Source organism: Mobula hypostoma, chromosome 19 (assembly GCF_963921235.1).
Source record: "Mobula hypostoma chromosome 19, sMobHyp1.1, whole genome shotgun sequence".
In the NCBI taxonomy this organism is placed as follows: domain Eukaryota; kingdom Metazoa; phylum Chordata; class Chondrichthyes; order Myliobatiformes; family Myliobatidae; genus Mobula; species Mobula hypostoma.
The window spans coordinates 56,503,149-56,524,143 of NC_086115.1; the positions used below are offsets into that span (position 1 = coordinate 56,503,149).

The window sequence follows — 20,995 nt, forward strand, 5'->3', positions numbered from 1 at the left end:
TGCTCGGTAATGACATCGCCGGAGGAATCGTGTTCCCAGTCGTGAGATTGACGGGTCAGCCTGCCAGCATGGAGGCCCCGCCCGCGATGGTGAATTTGGCTGAAACATTTCTGCCAACCTTGTATGAGACAGGGTGTCGTGAGATAAGAGGTAGTGAGGGAGCTGGGACGGACGTAGCAGTAGCCAGGAAAGAATTTGTGCAGACGCAGGAGCGAGACGAGGGGCTGATGGTTTTTGCCGAGACATCCCTCTCTGACACAGCCTTGACAAGCTATTGTGCGGATGAGGAAGTGCTAAGGAAGAAAGGGAAATCAAGTACAGCATCCGCAGATGAGGAGTGGGGGGTGGTGCAAAAGAGTTATGGGGATGAGGTTTTTAACATGGCCCACGAGGTACCCCCCGGTGGACATTTTGCGGTGCTGGAGGAAACAGTTGGTGGAATCATGAAAGAGAGTTACCGGCTGCCCAGGGGAAAAATGTTATTGATCATGACCGACGCGAACTGAGACGGTCACCGGCTTTTGATATGCTAACAAACCTAGTCGGTGTTAGCGTGGAAATCAATGAAGCTAGGGGCCCCCTGCTAAGAGGAAAAAACCATTTTGAAAAGATTAGGATGGGATCGGTCAGATGGGAGAAGGCTATTGTTTTGGCCAGGTCTACTGATAAGGTCTCTCCCTTAATCCCCGAAGGAGTAATTAAACGACTCGCACCCATGTGTTTGATTGTCCCGAGGAAATGCAAAGAACTGGGACGTTGGGTTATGTCGGTTACAATAGGGCAGCCAAGCAAACAACACCCATATTTTTTGAGTAATTCAGTGACTAAAGGGCTGATGAACACAGAGGTGTGTATTGGCAATTTAACACGGCTGTCTGAAGCCAGCGTGATAGTGAGCCTTGGAAAAAATGAATTCGGCCACACGAGAGTCACTTACCTGGGAATTGTGGTGACACAGGGGCAGCTGGCAGTGATGCAAGCTACAGTGCAGGCTATCGCTGACCTCCCAACCCCGACAGACAAGAGGGCCCTCAGAAGGCTCTTGGAGATGGTGGGGTACTGCAGGAAGTTTTGCAATAACTCTGCGGTCAATACCCGTCCCCCTCCTACTAAGCCCTTGCGAGAGAAAATTGAGTCGGAATGGGACGACCCTTGTTATTGTGGTCCGGGACAAAACCAAATGAGAGGTTACATTGGTCGCAATTCATCAGTGTTTTTGGCCACTATGAAGTTTGCTGAGTTGGAGCCTGGTCTAAGGGATTATTAATAACACGTGTAAAAGGAACAGAAAATGTGATGACTGTCTGTCAAGGTGTTGACAGCTTCAAATTCTCTGTATTAGCTAAATAACTGTTAAAGATGTATATTGTGTATGTATCAGATAATGTAGTCATGTTTGTAATTTTTACCTCCCGGTAAAAATCCTTAAAGGGGGGAAGTGTTACGAGAATACACATAAAATTAAGATGTTTGCTGGCCTGGGCTAGCATCAGTGGCATCAGCAGTTGGTCTGCCACCTGCCCTCAGGGGAAGGAGAGATAAGGAACAATGGAGCAGCGTCTGGAGATGTGTAATGAAGGGATGTGGGAGGAAGAGCTGTCTGGAGCGGCTCCCCCCTTTGAACCCTGAACTGTTTGAAGTGATGGACAGGCGATACCCCAGCAGGGGGATAAAAAGGGACAGGTTCGCTAAGACAGACACACACGCCACCCGAGGTAACGAGACCCTGGAAGCGGTGCGCTTCTCACGAGTGGGTGAGAAGTCCCGGACAACGCACAGGGTGGAAAGGTACGATCAGCGGGAACCCGGTGTGTGTCCGCCCTTGCCTGGGTGCCGGGTTCACTGCAGAGGATCGACCGCATCTGGAGGAGGGGTCACAGTCGGTGACCTCAGGTGACATCACCAAGGACCCGCCCAAATGCTGTTTGTGAGCCATCTCGCTGGTCTGTGAGTGAAGCTGTGCTGAATGATGAGTTGTTCCTATTCTATGTCTCTCTTCCCCACCTTGTCCATCGCCATGACAACGATTACTGCGAACTGAACTACTAAACTGGACTGAACTTTGAGTCATTTTGAAATTGGTCATTTACCCCTAGACAACGATAGAGCTTGATTGATGCTGTTATCTTAATTCTGTGCACATGTGTGTTTATCATCACTGAACTGTTGCATTTATTATCCTTTCGATTACTGTGTTGCTTGTTTCTTTAATAAAACTTTCTTAGTTCTAGTACTCCAGACTCCAACTGAGTGATCCATTTCTGCTGGTTTGGCAACCCAGTTACGGGGTACGTAACAACGGTCACTCAGTTTTTGAGGATGGCCAGCTCTAGGCAGATTTACAGCTGTGCCATATTCTTTCCATTTCTTGATGATTGACTTAACTGTACTCCAAGGGATATTCAGTGACTTGGAAATATTATTGTATCCATCTCCTGACTTGTGCTTTTCAATAACCTTTTTGTGGAGTTGCTTGGAGTGTTCTTTTGCCTTCATGGTGTAGTTTTGCCAGGATACTGACTCACCGGCAGTTGGACCTTCCAGATACAGGTGTATTTTTACTACAATCAATTGAAACACCTTGACTGCAGACAGTCTTATCCATGTAACTAACTATGTGATGTCTAAAACCATTTTGGCTGCATCAGTGATGATTTGGTGTGTGATATTAAAGGGGTTATTTTGTGTTTACTATTTGTAATTAATTTAGGTCACTTTGTAGAGATCTGTTTTCACTTTGACAAGCAAGAGTCTTTTTCTGTTGATCAGTGTCAAAAAAAGCACAATTAAGTCCAGTGTGATTCAATGCTGTAAAACAATAAAACATGAAACTTCCAGGGGGTAGGGGTGAATACTTCTTACAGGCACTGTAGGTATATTAAGTCGTTAAATTAGAAATAGTGCAATAACAGAAATAATATAAAAAAGTAAGGTATTGTTCATTAGTTCAATGTCCATTCAGGAATGGAATGGCAGAGAGGAAGAAGCTGCACCTAAATCACTGAGTGTAAAGGTGAAAGGTGCAAAGTTTAAGGGGAACTTGGGGGGAAACTTCTTCACTCGGTGGGTCGTGAGAGTGTAGAATGAGCTGCCACTGCAAGCGGTGTATACAAGCTTGATTTCAATGTTTGAGAGAAGTTTGGATAGGTACTTGGATGGTAGGTGTATGGAGAGCTATGGTCCTGGTGCAGGTGGATGGGAGTAGGCAGTTTAAATGGTTTAGTACAGATTAGATGGGCTGAAGGGCCCGTTTCTGTGCTTTTCTATGACCCTATGTGATAGACATCAAGGGGCATTGGGAGAAAGTAGAAATATGCTTCTGAGCTAAAAGTATCAACCATAATCAGAGTGAGTGGAGAAAGATCAAAAGTACTGAACTTAGTAATTCTGTTCTTGTTTTGCAACACACACTTGCTGTTGCAAAATGCTGGAGGAACTCAGCAGGCCAGGCAGCAGTGATGGAAAAGAGTAAACAGTCGACATTTTGGGCCGGGACTCTTCTTCAGGATCCTTCTCACAGGAAGTTTCGGCCCAAAATGTCAACTGTTTACTCGTTTCCATAGATGCTGCCTGGCCTGCTGGGTTCCTTCAGCATTTTCTGTGTGTTGCTTTGGATTTCCAGCATCTGCAGATTTTGTTGTGTCTGTTCTTGTTTAGGTGCTTTGTGTTTGAATCAGATAAATCCAACCATATCAGGTGTACTACATTTGCAAATATTTGCTTATGTTTACCAGGAATTTGCTTATACCTGGTTTGCATGTTCCGTACCAAAATGTCAATTCTGATTAGCTTAACCAAGTCAAATAAAGCAGTATTTCTCTTTAGTCTAAATTGGTTTTATTCTTATTTGATTCCTAAATCCAATGTTCATATTCAACTATTGGAACCAGCCCAAAAATACAATAACTTTTGAATTATTACTAAATCAACCATGTGCAGAATTTATAAAACTTCACAACATACCAACACCATTATATGATCTACAAGGTAATGGATCTGAATGGAACACCAGGGCTCTTAAATATTTTGTTTTGGGGGCAGCTTAAGAAATGTGCAGAGCCTTATAGTAAAATAAATTGTTTACTAAATATTTTGCACAAAATTCCTCATATTCCTTAAAAATGGATTGTCCCTTAACTTCAGCCTTGGTAGTACATCTTGATAAGGTGAGGTTTTGAGGTTTTGTGTTTTTTCAGTATAGGCAGGATTGCAAGGAGAATTAGTACTTAAAACCTATTAAGATCATCGCTGTAAAATTTTCAATACTGTGCAAAAGTCTAGGCACATATATATAGCTAGCGTGCCTGAGACTTTGCACAGTACTGTAGCAATTTTAATGTATTGCACTGTACAGCTGCCACAAAAGAAACAAGTTTCATGACAAATATGAGTGATGATAAACCTGATTCTGATATGGTTTTCTGTTGTGGACCGAGAGTGGGAAGGGGGCAGGGAGAGGGGAATCACGGTTGGGAAAAGGGGAAGGGAGAGGGGAGGGAGCGGGAAATACCAGAGAGACAATCTGTAATGATCAATAAACCAATTGTTTGGAATCAAACAACTTTGCCTGGTGTCTCAGGGCTGGGTATGTCTGCATCCACGCTGCCTCCTACCCCACCCCGACACTCCTTTTCTGCCACCTGTCCCACACACCTCTCCCGTGATGCGCCACCCTTGCCATTCCCGCTAGATTTACAAACTCGCTGTCCACTCCACCTTGACAAATACAGTACTGTGCAAAAGTCTTAGGCACCCTAGCTATATACTGAATATGTGCCTAAGACTTTGGCCATACAAGTGGCATCTTTCAGATTATAGAATGCTGTGGACTTGCTTATAGAAAAAACCCTGATCTGTGACCATAGGCATTAGGAGGATCTGCAAATTATCAGTTTCAGAATAAGGTTTTATAAGCAGCATCTTGTTCAACCTGATTGCTACTTGTCTTTTTCCCCAGCTTCAATATCAACTGCATGAAAAGATCAGATCAGGTGGATTTTACAGCCTCAAGCAGCTTTTCCATGCAAACGACCCAACCGGCAGGGGTCACGTGACAAGGTGAATCACTGCACTGTTTTCCACAGCTTGTTATTTTTTCCAAATAGAGACAAATATACATTGAGATCAATTTTAGCAGAGTAAGCCATTCTTCATTTCATGGACTAAGTGGTTAGTTTTGTGAGAATTCTCTGATGATGTGGGTCGTCACTGGCAGCAATCTCAACCGAAGTCTGCACTGACAGATGTACAGTCACCGTTCTTCATGTCAGACTACTCTACCAGGTTTATGTACCCAGTTTTATCTGAACTTTAATCTCTTCTTTTCCAGCAGCACAGTTCAGACCTCTGCACACATAGGAAGGGTTGTCTCTATGATTGAAACAACCTGTGGGTCAGAGGGTATAGTTCAGAGGCAAAACAGCATCCAGGGCTTTCCCCTTGATGAGATTGGCAGCATTTTACAAAGACAAGGCATGTGCTTTCACCTTTTCCTTCTTATTAGATATAAAAGAGAGTAATACTGAGATCACTGCCAGTAATACTGATTCCCAGCGACAGATAAGTAGAAGCACAGAAACGTTGTCTGAACTGGGGGGAGGCTTCATTACAAGGAGGAACTTGAGGGGAGAAGAGGTTGCTATCTTTACCTTGCATGGAGTTCCCTGTTACGCATGAGAACAGGGTATTCAATGAAATGGAAATGTTTCAGTGTCAGGTGTTACAGAGGTAAAAGTAGTTTCAATGGTTATTTATTTGTTTATTTTATTTAGTGATACAGCATGGAGTAGACCCTTTTATCCCTTTGAGCCAGGCTGCCCAGCAGTCCAGCAGCCCCTGACTTAACCCTAGCCTAATCACAGGAAAATCTACAATGACCAATTAACCAGTCTGTCTTTGGATTGCCGGAGGAAACCGGAGGAGCTGGGGAAAACACAAACATTCCATGGGAAGGATGTACTGACTCCTTTCAGGTGATGTCAGAATTGAACTCTGATGTCCCAAGCTGTGATAATGTTGCACTAACCGCCACGCTACTGCGGACTGCTCGAATTCCAGATGTTTGCTTTTGTTGCTTCCAGTTTTCCGACAGAATCACAATGGGAGCAATGGCTTCCCCAGTGAGCTTCCCACTGAATCTGATCTTTGTTCAGGAGGAAACCGAGGTCAAGGCCACATGGTTTTTCTTCTATTTCTATTCTGTGGGTGGTGGGGTGGCAATACGTCTCTACCAAAGGAGGTGTATGGCACTCCTTCCCTCTGCCAGCCTGCAGGTTCCCCTTGAGCCAGGCGTAGCACCTGCTTAGTGCCTCCCCACCCCTCCCCGATCAGGGTCACGTGAAGCCATGGGAGGATGGTCAAATGAGCAGCTGGTGCATATCACAAGACCAGGTTATGTGACCACTGATGCTAGGCAGACAGTCTCTGAAGAGTATTGATAATGGCTGGGGTCAGCCGTCTTGTAAAGACAGCAGAAGGCAATGGTAAGCCACTTCTGAAGAAAATTTGCCATGAACAACCATGGTCATGGAAAGATCACGATTGTCTGTGTCAAACGACACAGCACATAACAAACAAATTTATCCTCTGTCACCTGTGTCCTCCTAAATATTATCTATTTTTGGGCCCTATCACTAAGTAACCCACAAAATATGCATCTAGAGCTACATCCTTCCAGGGCAATGGGAGTAGGCAGTTTAAATGGTTTAGCATGGACTAGATGGGCCAAAGAGCCTGTTTCTGCGCTGTACTTCTCTATGACTTGACAAAGAACTGATGCACATAATCAGCATTTGACACAGTGTGAGTTTTGAACCTACCTACATTGAAAAAAATAGCATTTTAATATCAATAGCTGCTTTACCCTGGGAAAACTACACCAAAAATAGGTTCTATTAGAGTCAGCCAGCATGAATTCATTAAGGGGGAAGTTATATCTAATTAATTTATTATAATTCTTTGAGTAAATATTAGCTGGAATGAATAGAAGGGAATTTGTAGATGTAATTTATTTGTATTTTCAAAAAGCATACAACAAGATATACACAAGTAATTATTTCACGTAATAGAAAGTTATATTCCTGGAAGTAATATATTACCAATGGTTAGATACTTAGCTAATTATAATTAGCAGGAAACAGTGAGTAGGGATGAGGGTGAACAACCTATTCAGGTTTGTAGCCTGGAACTGATAAGGTAATTACAGGGATGATATGCTAATGATTTAGAGAAAGGAAGTAAGTGTACTGTAAACAAATTTGCAGATGCCACAAACGTAGGGGGAATTAGGGAAATTTTTTGCCCCACAAAGCTGTGAGAAGGGTAAAAGCAGCTGGCAGATAGATAATGATGGGGTACATGATTGGGCAAAAATTGATCAAATGGAGTCAATGTAGGACGCCATTCAAAAAATGTGAATTTATTTATCATAGGGGGTGACAGAGCAGCATAGTGGTTAGCAAAATCGCTTCACACTGCCAGTGATCACTGATTAGGGTTCGATTCCCACAGCTGTCTGTAAGGAGTTTGTATGTTTTCCACATGATCATATTTGTTTCCTCCAGGTGCCCTGGTTTCTCCTACATTCCAAAGACGTACGGTTAAAGTTAGTAAGTTGTGGGCCAGAAGCATAATGACACTTGCAGCTTGTCCCCAGTACAATCCTCATGGTTTTGATATGACACAAATAACATGTTTCTTTATATGTTTCAATGTTCCGATGTACATGTGACAGATAAAGCTGATCTTTAAATCTTTACTATTTGGAATTAGAAGATCCACTCATATGAAAGCTAACTTGCACATTGTGGTTTCCCATGATAATTGGAGTATCATACTCCAATTACTCCAAACAGTAATAAACATTATTTACTCATTTCCTGCCATTATGCTTTACTTGACTTTGTTTCACCTCGGATTACAACAGTCATTACAAATTACTTCATTGGATGTCCCAGAGTAGGCTTCCAAGTATTCTGTTGGTAGTGATTAAAAAGGAGGTCTTTTAATTCCTTTCCTATCTCTAGATTGTTTACCTATTTTTCTTTCACTGTTCAAATAGATAAGCTATTGATTATGATTCGCACAACCTGGTTCAAGAACAGTTACTATCCTTCACCCATCAGGGTCTTGAACAAAACGGGTTAACTGCACTCATTTGCCCATCCATTGAAATGCTCCCACAACCAGCGATCTCACTTTAAGGACTCTTTATCTCACTATCTCCCATTCTTATTATTTATAGGTATTGATCTATAGTTGTATTTGCACAGTTTGCTGCCTTCTGCACTCTAGTTGATCTTTCATTGACCCTGTTAAAGCTACTATTCTATAGATTTGCTGAGTGTGTCTGCAGGAAAATTAATCTCAGGGTTATATATGGTGACATATATGAGCTTTGATAGTAAAATGTATGTTGAACTTTGAAGTTCGATATAGTATGTGCATTAGTCCAGATTATAAATTTGTTTCATAAATATACAATGGTGACCATCAAATCTACCAGTGTAATTTCTTATGACCAATTATATATTTACTTGGGACAGCAAATGTAACCAAATGACTAACAGTACAGAAATATGTGATCCAATACAATTCAGCACTATAAATAAAAATATTATTCACGGATATGCAATATATAATGTAACAATATTGCTTGTTTTACCCTTCAGAGAAGTCTTGTTGACAGTTCTAACTCGATTTCTGAAACGATTTATTGCTACAAATGAGTTCTATCATCTTCTGCTCAGGTACGTCCTGATAAGTACTTCAAATGGTAAGTAATGGCAGGAATTTTGGTGATCTGATTGAACAGAGGAACCTTAATAATAAAGCAGTTATAATCAGGTTTTGTTTTCCTAATAAATTGTGTAGATATTGATAATATGTGCATAATTCTAGATGTAAGATGTAATGAAAAAAATAATTCCAATATAATTTACCTTGTTTAAACTGATGTGTAAGTTTGGCTGCTTGATATGTTGGAGGAGCTTTTATAACTATCAACCAAGCCGCCAGGGAAGGACCAATATGAACATAAGCCACGGTAGCCACAGTCGCGTAGCGGCTGGTGCAACACTATTACAGTTTGGGGCATACTGGAGTTCAGAGTTCAATTCCGGCATCCTTTATAAGGAGCCTGTAGGTCCGTCCCGTCAAGTGTGCGCATTTTCCTCGGGTGCTACAGCTTACTCCCACGGTCCAAAGACATACCAGTTACTAGGTTAATTGGTCATTGTAAATTGTTCCATGATTGGGTTAGGGTTAAATCGGGGTTGTGGGGCAGCACGGCTCGAAGGCCCAGAAGGGCCCACTCCATGCTGAATCTCTAAATATAACAAACCAAAGACGGAATCCACATTGCAGTGTTCCTGTCTAATGCATGGAGGATTAATTCACTCTTCAGCTTCTTCCATTGATGGGTATTGTTCAACATTTGTCGATTACAGGCTTAAACTTAATGAAAAGACTGTCATTACTTTTGAAAACTTCTGTTCGCATTTCAAAGAACAAGAACCAAAGGGTTATCCAGCTTGGATGGATCCTGTGAAAAGACCCAATGAAAGCAAAATGCTGAGTTCAACACAAGCTCATTTGCAGCTGAAGGCAATGGTGATGGAAAGGTACTGTGACAAATACATTATACCACATTATAACATATAACTACAGGAATGTCATTTGTCAAAGCATCACTCCTTGAAGATGTCCTGGATACTACAGAGGACAGTGTCCATGATGGAGAAATTTTTTTGGTTGAAACGTTTAATAAAATGTTTCATTAAGGATGAGCTCCACCTTGCATGTTGCCCACTTTCACATGGGAATGCAACATTTAACTGGAGAGCTTGAGCAACGTTGATACCTTGCAACATAATAGATCCAGAGACTAGATGGGCTGAAGGGTCTGCTTCTGTGCTGCAGTGCATCAGAATCAGTTATGTCCCAGCTTTATAAAACTCTACTTAGACCGCCCCTAGACTATTGCAAGCAGAAGAAAATCTGCAGATGTTGGAATTACAAGCAAAACACACAAAATGCCGGAGGACTTCAGCAGGCCAGGCAGCATCTATGGAAAAGAGTACAGTTGCTATTTTGTACAACTTCTTATATTCTGTTTGGGTAGCCTCCAACCTGATGGCATGAACACTGATTTCTCAAACTTCTGGTAATGCCCCCACCCCAACCCCTCTCCTTCATCATTTCCCATCCTCTTTTCCCTCTCTCACCCGCGTTGCCCACCTATCGCCTCCCTCTGAGGCTCCTCCCCCCTTTTCTTTCTTCTGTGGTCTTCTGTCTCTTTCATCAATCAACTTCCCAGCTCTTTACTTCATCCCCTCCCCCTCCAGGTTTCACCCATCACCTGGGCTTTCTCTCTCCCCTCCCCCACCTCTTAAATCTACTCCTCAGCGTTTTTCTCCAGTCCTGCTGAAGGGTTTCGGCTCGAAACATCGACTGTACACTTTTCCTAGATGCTGCCTGGACTGCTGAATTCCTCCAACATTTTGTATGTGTGTTGCTACAGTTCTGCGTACAGAACTACAATATTGCATACAGTTCTGGTCACCCCATTAGAGGAAGAATATCGAGGCATTGAAGAGTGTTCAGAGAATGTTTAACAGGTGTTGCCTGGTTTAGACAGCATGGTCTATAATGAGAGATTGGTAATTTGCCTATCACCACAATAGGTCTTCAGCAGATGTGATCTCATTGGCTCTTCACACGGCCTTGGATTAGCTGGATGATGTAAGTACCTATGTCTGCATGCTGTTTATTGACTGCAGCTCAGCATTTAACACAATTATTCCAAATTTCTGATCAAAAAGCTCCAGAACGTGGGCTTCTGCATCTCCCTCTGCAGCTGGATCCTCGACTTCCTAACCTGAAGACCACAATCTGTGCGGATTGGAATTAACATCTCCATCTCACTGACAATCAACACTGGCGCGTCTCAGGGACGTGTGCTTAGCCCACCGCTTTACGCTCTCAATACCCGTGACTGTGGGGCAAGGCATGGCTCAAATGCCATCTATAAATTTGATGATGATACAACCATTATTGGCAGAATTTCAGATGGTGACGAGAAGGCATACAGGAGAGAGATATATCAGCTATGATTTTGCAGCAACAACCTTACACTCAACATCAGTAAGACCGAGGAACCGACTGTGGACTTCAGAAAGGGTAAGATGAGGGAACACACACCAGTCCTCATAGAGGGATCAGAAGTGGAGAGAGTGAGCAATTCCAAATTCCTTGGTGCCAATATCTCTGAGGATATATCTTTCATTAGCGGTTTGAGGAGATCTGGTATGTCAACAAAGACCCTCGCAAATTTCCACAAATGTACCATGGAGAGCATTCTAACTGGCTAATCACCACCTGGTATGGGAGGTGGGGTGGGCAACTGCACAGAATCGAAATAAGATGCAGAAAGCTGGAAGCTTCATCAACTCCATCATGGGCACTAGCCGCCATAGTAGCCAGGACACCAGGAGATCTTCAAGCAGCTTTGCATCACAAAGGTGGCATCCATCATTACGGACCCCCATCACCCAGGTCATGCCTGGTTTTCATTGCTACCATCAGGGAGAAGGTACCGGAACCTGAAGGCACACACTCAATCATTCAGTAACAGATTCTTCCCCTCTCTTATCAGATTTCTGAATGGACATTGAACCCATGAACACTACCTCACTACTTTTTCATTTTGATTTTGATGTATATTTAATCTAACTATTTAATATGCATACAGTAGTACAGTAATATACATACTTATTGTAACTCACATTTTTTTCTGTTATTAGGTATTGAGCATTATGTCGGCAATGCTGATTCTGAAACTTTGGCTGTTTTCTCTGGAGTGTTGGAAGCTGAGGGGAGATCTGATTGAGCTGTATAAGATTATAAGAGGCATCGATAATTAAACAGACTGGAGCTGTTTCCCAGGATGGAAATGTCTAATACCAGAGAGCATGTATTTTAGGTGAGGGGGGTAATTTCATAGGAGATGTTGTGAGTAAGTTTTTTACACAGAGAGTGATAGGCACCTGGAATGTGCTGTCTGGAGTGGTGGGAGAGGCAGAAACATTGGAGACTTTTAAAAGACGTTCAGATAGATACATGAATGTGAGGAAAATGGAAGGATATAGGCATTGAGTAGGCAGAGGGATTAGTTTAGATTGTCGTTTGATTACTAATTTAATTATTTTGGCACAACATTGTGGGCCGAAGGTCTTGTTCCTGCACTGTATTATTTTATGTTCTAATATTGAACCCAGATGACGGGAAATCCAGAAGAGCTTGACTTTGAAGCTTGAATTTCCTCTCTTGTTTTCTTTATGCTTTGTTCCTTTGTGTTCCTCTTATGGATATTGGGACTCAAATAATTAGGTAAATTCTATTTTAGGAAGTGACCAGGAGCTTATTGGGAGTAAATAAAAAGGCAGCATCCATCATTAAGGACCCAACTCCAGGACATGCCCTCTTCTCACTGTTACCATCGGGGAGGAGGTACAGGAGCCTGAAGGCACACACTCAGCGATTCAGGAACAGCTTCTTTCCCTCTGCCATTTATGAATGGACATTGAACTCATGAACACTATCTCACCCTCTCTTTTTGCACTACTAATTTAAATTAATTGATTTTTATATACTGTATATATGTATAGTACTGTGCAAAAGTCTTGGGGACGTAGATATAGCTAGGGTGACTAAGGCTTTTGCACAGTACTGTATTTGTCAACCTGGAGCGGAGAGTGAGATTGTAAATCTGTTGGGAACAAAGGATGTTGGGAATGGCAAGGGTGGAGCACTGTGGGAGGCGTGTGGGACAGGCAGCAGAGTAGGAATGCCATAGGCGGGGGGTGGTGGCATGGGAACAGACACACCAGCCCTGAGACACCAGGCAAGGTCATTTGATTCCAAACAATCGGTTTATTGATCATTACAAAATGTTGTTCTGGAGCTTCCCAGCTCCTCCCCTCTCCCTTCCCCTTTTCCTAAACATGATTGCCCTCTCCCTGTCCCCTTCCCACTTTCAGTCCACAATAGAGACCCATATCAGAATCAGGTTTATCATCACTCACATATGTCATGAAATTTGTTTTTTTTTGCAGCAGTACAGTGCAATACATAAAATTACTACAGTACTGTACAAAAGGCTTAGGCACTCTAGCTATATATATTCGCCCAAGACTTTTGCACACCACTGTACATATTGTAATTTATAGTTTTTTAATGATAAATTTGTGGCAGCAGTACATTGCAACACTGCTGCTGCAGAACAAATTTCACAACATATGCCGGTGATATTAAACCTGATTCTGATTCTGATATATTAGACTTTCAAAGGTCACACAAAAGTAACTCTTCTCAGAATTCACTTCACAATCGGTTGAGTCCCAGTCAATAGGACTTATGGAAGCTCAGCATTATTGACATCTATGAAGAGACTCTTAGCTTCACTGCCAATAAGAACAATGACTCATTCAAAGAAGACTCCCTGAAGACCTAGGAATTAATTAATGACAGATATTCTTGAAGTCGAAATGTCACCATATCTCATGGGAAAAGAGACAGCTCCACAGGCACCTGAAGTTTGTGTTGCAGCGGAAAATCTGGGACGAAAGGAATAGAAAATAAATGGAAAGAGCACAGGAGGCCCAGTAGAGCACTGACACTCCTGACACACACAGACGCTTTGGTGCTGACAAGACCATCTGTGGCCCAGACCCCCCTGGATCCCATCCACAAAGAGGCAAGAAACGAGGTGAACTTCACAATACAAAGACAGTCAACACCCACTGGAAGGAAAAGTTTTCTGAGCCACAGCACTGCCCTCGATTCAGTCCCACAGCAGTCTTCTTTTGTCCAGCTTCATCGCGGCTGCTGACGGATAAGCAGTTGGAAAGACCCAATGGCAACTATAGAGCAAGCTTTTGGGAACAGGTGGAATCACAGCTGAAGTTTTAAAGATTGGCTAGCAAGAGAGCTTATACCAGCTGACTGCAGAGATGCCTTTCAGAGTGGGCGTCAACACTTCTCCCTCCATAGGTGCCACCTGATCGGCTGAGTGTTTCCAGCAACTTCTCTTAATTTTTTTGATCTGTGCAAATTTCTGACGTAATTCAAGTTCATCCCTCAGTAGAAATGTTGGCCGACCTTCTGAGTTTCCCTTTCCTTGGTATTTCCAGAAAATACAGTAGGTACTTCAGGGAGTTTCTTCCAAGCATTCTTGTCAAACTGGAGCTGATATGCATAGATCGTTTTGACTACCCTCATCTCTCGTAGCAGTGATTTTGGATGCTGTGCATGCGAATCAGTAGAGTTAGGGATGCCAGCTCATAACATTCCCAAGGGGATGCCAAGAACTTCACGTGGTGTGTACCCTTGGTTGCAAATGAATAACAATTACCATCTTACTTGCATTACATCTGGTATGGTGAGCTGGGGGGGAGGGCTACTGAACAGAATTGAAAGAAGCTACAGAAAGTTCCAAAATTAGTCAGCTGCATCATGGGGTGTTAGTCTTCGAAGTATCCAAGACATCTTCAAGGAGCCGCATCTCAGAAAGATAGTGTTCATCATTAAGGACCCCGTCACTTAGGACATGCCCTCTTCTCATTGTTACAGTCAGGAAAGAGGTACAGAAGCCTGAAGGCACACACTCAGCGATTCAGGAACAGCTCATTCACCTCTGACATCCAATTCCTAAATGTACATTGAACCCATGAACATTACCTCACTTTTTTTTTATTATTTCTGATTTGGCACTATTTTTATTTTAACTATTTAATATGCATATACAGTGCCTGTAAGAAGTATTCAATCCCCTTGGAAGTTTTCATGTTGTATTGTTTTAAATACAACACAATCTTTTTCTATTGATCAGTGTCGAATGAGCCAAATTAAATCCACTGTGATTCAACGTTGTAAAACAATAAACATGAAAACATCCAAGGAGTTTGAATACTTTTTATAGACACTGTATATACTTACTGAAATTTACTGACATATTTTTTCTCTATATTAATATGTATTGCATTGCACTGTTGCCACTAAGTTAACAAATTTCTGGCCATATGCCGGTGATATTAAACCTGATTCTGATTCTGAAGATGACATGACATCACTCAACTACTATATGACAAATAAACTCTTCTCGGGCTTCCAACCGGGTGAAGGTATCGATTATAACTGACATTTCAATGTTAAACTCTTCAGAAGATGGCAGAATTTGTCATTGAAACATCAGTTATAATCGATACCTGTATCTGACTGGAAGCCCGAGAAGCGTGCATTGATCGAAAACGCTGGGAAAGCACTAGATCCTTTTTTACTCAATTACATATATATATTGAGCTTCAACACAAAACCGTTCAAATCTGTATCTCAATTTCCTGTGTGCTTATCTCTTTGCTCCATTTGCACTTTCTTTAAAAATGTGTAAATTTGAATAACTCATCAATTTTTATTAAATGCAGACCTCTGGAAGTGAGAGATCTTTTCACTAAGATGGATAATGGCAGAATGTTTCCAGCCACATTCCAAAATGCCTTGCATCAGCTAGGAATAGAAATGGAACATGAGGAATTCAAAAAACTATTGAAGAGGTATGGAATATTTTTAATGACGATGCTGCTATTATTGAAGTACTTCATAGCAAATGTTTTCATGATTTAATTGTGATTCCACAGAACCTAGTTTCTCCACATCTTTGAAGGAGGAGTCATATTAGTAGGTTTATGATCACCATTCCCTCTAAGCTGCACAGACGCGTGTCCTCACAGGAACTGAAATGCTCCCATGCACATAACCTTTGTGCTGCGCAGCTGGATGCAGCTAGGAAAAGTTTATGAAATGTGAAAGATTTTCTTTGTTGTACTGTAATTCATTATACCAATTAATAAATAAAATCAAAAGTTTGTGATTTTCCACTTTTCATCTTAAATACTCATAGAATGCATAATTACAAAAAAACTTTTAAAATGCTGTGCAATTTTTAGGCTGCGTAAAAATTTCCTGCCCTTTTGGTCTGTGCAGCTGTAAAAAGATCAGAGGGAACATTGTTTATGATATAAAAAACAATTAAGACTGCAGGGCTGAAGAATTTACCGAGATTGCAAAGAAAGGTTATGCATTGATTTGAAATCAAAGATGATAATTTTAAAGTTAACCAGTTAATTTAACTGTGAGTCAAAGTAGGTCAGTGACAACAGAGACAATGGATGAGCAGTATTTGTTCAGAGGTAGAACAGAGTGCAGATGATTTCGTAATGACTTCCAGGAAATAAAATCTGCTTGGAGCTTAAGCTCCAAGTTATGATCAACTCATTCACTGAAGTTTGCAAAAATAAGACGTTATACAGTGGATTCTGGTTAATTGGGGCAGCTGCTTATTTGGGACAATATGTCGCTTAATTGGGACAGATGAATACTGCCAAACAGTTTCTAACCAGGATCAGAAGTGTGCACTTGTGTGGCCATTAGTGTACACTGTGCTAAGAGCAAACAGTTTTTCTATGGCATAAGTTATGTGTGCTTGTGTTCAAAAAGCAGTGATTTTTTGTCACTGATAGTTAGCAAGAAACAAGCAGTAAGACAATTCAGAACTGTTTTGTTCACTGCTGTTTCAAGCATTCAGGCTTGGAGATGCCAGAAATGGCCGGAAGTGTAAATGAAACAACTTCACTCCTTCTACGAGTTAGGAACTATAAAGATTTAGATGAGTTTATACAATCATCTTGAATGTTACAATGAAAACGAAGATTTGGAGAATGCAATCATTGGAAATTGTATGAAGGCAGTTTATTATCTGCACTCAGTGTCTGTGCTAATTTTGTTCATTTACAGTCAATCAATAGAACACTGCAATGTAAATTGGATGAATTCCTTCGTCAGTGACTATTAGGAACTAATACACATTTTATACATTGGGAGTATTCTAATTTGTTCTATATTTCATTGACATACATAATTTGGTACTCAGTTTGTCTTTTTCATACTATTTTAACTACTTCTGTGAAACTTCAACTAAGTGGGACTCCCGCTTAATCGGGCCAAAATGTACTGGACCCGATGTGTCCCAAATAGCCGGAATCGACTGTAATTAAAATCTACTAAACAAAGCCCAATTCCAACCTGCCTGCAGAATAACAGCACAGTTCCCAGCTCTCTCCATAATATCAGCCTGCAGCAGGGGTTCTCAACTGGGAACCCCATGAACCCTTCGGTCAATGGTAGGGCTCCATGCCATAAAAAATTTGAGAACCCCTGGCCTGCAGACATGTTGACCATTTCCCGTTTTCTGAGAGCAGTTTCTCAATGAAGACAAATATTGACATTGAAAACCATGTGTCTGTGCCAACTTTGGCTTTCTAAGGAAAATTGTTTGAAAATCAAGATTTTAATTGCAGCACAAAATTCCTGGTTTATTAGAGTTACAGAAAACCAGAATAAATTATATTTATTTATTAATCTTATATACATCGAAACATACAGTGAACTACGTCGTTACCAGCACGATCTGAGGATATGCTTGGGGAAGCTTTGCAAGTGTCACTACACATTATGGTGCAGACCTAGCTACCACATGGAAAAGGACCTTTCAACTCACTGAGTCCGTGCCAGTGACCGACCGCCCACTTAGACTAATCCGACATTCACTGTTGCCTCTACGCTGCGTGGGCGCATGGCCGCGCCATAACTGAAATACCCCCACACACATAGTCTTTGTGCCACACGGCTGGAATTTTCTTTATATATATTTATTAAAGCGCCGCGCAATTGTCAGGCGTGTAAAAAATTCCTTGCTCAGATGCAGCTGTAAAAAAAAATTAAAGGGAGAGTTGCCTGCATTACTCATTTTTAAATATCTCCCCATATTCTCATTGTTGTGTATTTAATACTTAAGTAATCTTGAATATATATTATTTGATTAAGCATTCTTGTTCATTTAAATAATTCATTACGGGTTATATGTATAAATATGTGAATTGCGTACATCATCACTCTACCATGTGATACGGGTGTGCTTCACTTAAAGTAAACTCAAAGTTAGACCCAGAGTTCAGACTCCCGTGCCTTCCTTTGAATTAGTTTAATGTTTTGAAGTTACAAGACATAACGCACATCAGCTACCACTAGATTGTATCATTTGCCCACGAGCTGTAGGCAATTTAGATTGGCCAGTTAACATGCCAACCCGCATGTCTTTAGGGTGTGATAGGAAACCATCGCATCTCAAGGAATCCCATGCGGTTACAGGAAGAACAAATTGCACACCAGCATCTTCACCCTAAGCCCAGTTCTCTGGCAACCTGAGGCAGCAGCTCTGCGAGATTTGTCATTGTTTTGCCTAAAGCACTTGCTAACCATGTGGCAATGCATTGGTTGGAAATTGAACCTAATTCTTCTGTGTGTCAGCTGAGCGTTCTACTCTGAACCACAGATGTAACCATAGACAGAAACAATCTTGTTGGGTTCTGAGATATTACTTACATATTTATTGAGAAACAGAACAGAATAAGCCCTTCTAACTCTTTGAGCCACACCGCCCAGCACCTGTGATGTAACCCCAGCCTAATCACGGGAAAATTACAATGACCAATTAATTTGACTTTATTTGGACGAATGACTTTATGTGGAAATGCACGGAGGACTGTGTGTCTCGCAGGATGATCCGGGTATTCCTCAACCGGAAACCTTGGATGAATTATGAGGTCAAGTCCCTTTTGAAAGCTAGAGCTGCGGCTTTTAGGTCCGGAGATACCAGTCGCTACACGGAATCCAGGCATGAACTCCGGAAAGCCACTAAGGGCACCAAGAGGCAATATCGAGCCAAGTTGGAAGCCCAGGCTAACCAGAGGGATGCCAGTAGACTATGGCAGGGTCTAAATGAGATCACTGGGCACAAAGAAAAGGCTGGGAATATCAATAACTGTGGCGCTTCTCTTCCTGACGAACTTAACGTATTCTACGCAAGATTCGAACAGAAGAGGAGCGTCCTGCTCCCTCCGGACCTGGTGGCATCAAGATTCATCGTCACCGAGGAGGACGTTAGAAGGGCCTTCCTGAAGATAAATCTAAGGAAGGCGATGGGCCCAGATGGCATCCTGGGACGGGTTCTCTGGGCCTGTGCAAGAGAGCTAGCTGGAGTGTTTGCTGACATCTTCAACTGCTCCTTGCTTCAGTCTAAGATCCCCTCATATTTTAAGAAAGCAACGATAATCCCGGTGCCGAAGAAGAGCAAGATGGCATGCCTGAATGACTATCGACTTGTGGCTCTGACATCAATTGCTATGAAGTGCTTGGAGCGATTGGTTATGGGACACATCAACCACAGCCTACCGGTCAAACTCGAAGCTTTGCAATTCGCCTACTGGAGCAACAGGTCAATGGCAGGTTTCATCTCTCTGGCCCTACATTCCTCCTTAGAACACCTGGAGAGGAGACTTCCGGTAGCGCTCATGGAGTGAAGTCGCGTTCTTGACTCGCTCCATTACCTCTGAGTTTTTTCTCTCTATGGTCAGCTATACTTTAATTAACTATTAAGGCATCAATTTTTACAATACTTTGAATTAAACTGAATTCTCTGACAATTGGATGATACTGAGATCGGCTATGTCTAAGAACGGGAAAGACGGCAAGGATGGTAAACCTCCGGTTAAACCGAAAGCTACGGATCTCCCTCCGACTGAATCACCGGTGACTTTGGAAGCTATATCGGAGTTAATTCAGAGGGAAATTTCAACCTCTGTTAGGGAGATGATTCGTACAGAAATTATGGGCTTTGTTAAAGACCTGATTCATATGGAAATCTCAACTAAGTTCCAGAAAATTGCCGATTTAATTGATAAGATGCAAACATGTATTGCGGAACATCAGTCGGCTATATCTGGTCTTCAAAAATCCGCGCAACAAAGTGAGCTTAAGATGGGGAAAGTCGAAGAAACAATTAATGTAATGAAGAAGAAACTTGACTTTTTGACTTTTAAAAACTCTGACTTGGAATCTAGAATGCGACGGCAGAATTTACGAATGATTGGCGTCAGGGAAGCCGTGGAAGCTAACAACCCTATGAAATATTTCTCCCAACTTTTAAAAGATGCATTCCCTACTGTATTTCCTGACCAACCACCGCTACTGGATCGTGTTCACAGAATCCCATCATACTCGTCTAGGTCAGATAGACCTAGGCATGTTATCTTACGTTTTCATTACTTTCAAGATAAGGAGAGACTGTTTCGATTCGCTCGATCTAAAGGTTTCATTGATTTTTCGGATCTTAAGTTCCGATTCGTGGAAGATTTCAGTAAACCAATCTGGGACCAACGGGTCCGTTACAGATCCGTGATGTCGGAATTCTATAAGATGGATTTAAGACCAGCGCTGCTGTACCCTGCACGTCTAAGGATTCGCATGTTAGATGGAGCTCTTCGTTTTTTTGATTCTCCATCGGATGCCCAGAGTTATCTGGATCAACTTTCATCTTCAACATCTTAATTGCCTTTTTTTAATTTTCTCCGTTGATCGGAGGCTGTGAATTGGTTGGTTTTAACTTTTCTGTGCCCTATTTGGGCAGAAAAGTTTACTTTCGATTTCTTAATATGGCTGCTAAACTTTCTTTTTAACTGCGTCATTTCTTTCTTTTCCCAGGGGATTCTGGGTGGTTACTTCCCTTTTGTCATCTTACGTATTTCCTGTGCGGCCTTAAATTTTGTAGTTTTTTTTAAATTTTATTCTGTTTTGCTTTTTATAATCATTTTATGTTAATAATCCTATTTTTTTTGTTGCTGTGTCTATTCATGAGTTTGAGGTTTATTGTGGTTTTTTTTAATATATACTTTCCGGCTTTTGTTCTGTTCTGTGTGTATTTTAATTGAGCTAACTTTTTTTTACTTATTTTTTTTACTGTTTTACAATTAGCTGATCCTTTTCATATTTATACCTTTTTTTTAGGGAGCGTATACCGGAAGTCATGGGGGTAGTTTTAGCGCTT

The 20,995-nt window shown here is 41.6% G+C and overlaps 1 protein-coding gene across 1 annotated transcript in view; it reads left to right on the plus strand.

Annotated features, from left to right (window-relative positions):
- LOC134358664 (EF-hand calcium-binding domain-containing protein 6-like) overlaps positions 1-20,995 on the plus strand; it is a 71,857-nt gene that overhangs the window by 22,632 nt on the left and 28,230 nt on the right. The window contains exons 3-6 of the mRNA XM_063071118.1: positions 4,958-5,058; positions 8,670-8,747; positions 9,447-9,620; positions 15,480-15,608. Of these exons, the coding sequence (XP_062927188.1) occupies positions 4,958-5,058; positions 8,670-8,747; positions 9,447-9,620; positions 15,480-15,608 (482 nt within the window). The remainder of the gene's footprint in view (positions 1-4,957; positions 5,059-8,669; positions 8,748-9,446; positions 9,621-15,479; positions 15,609-20,995) is intronic.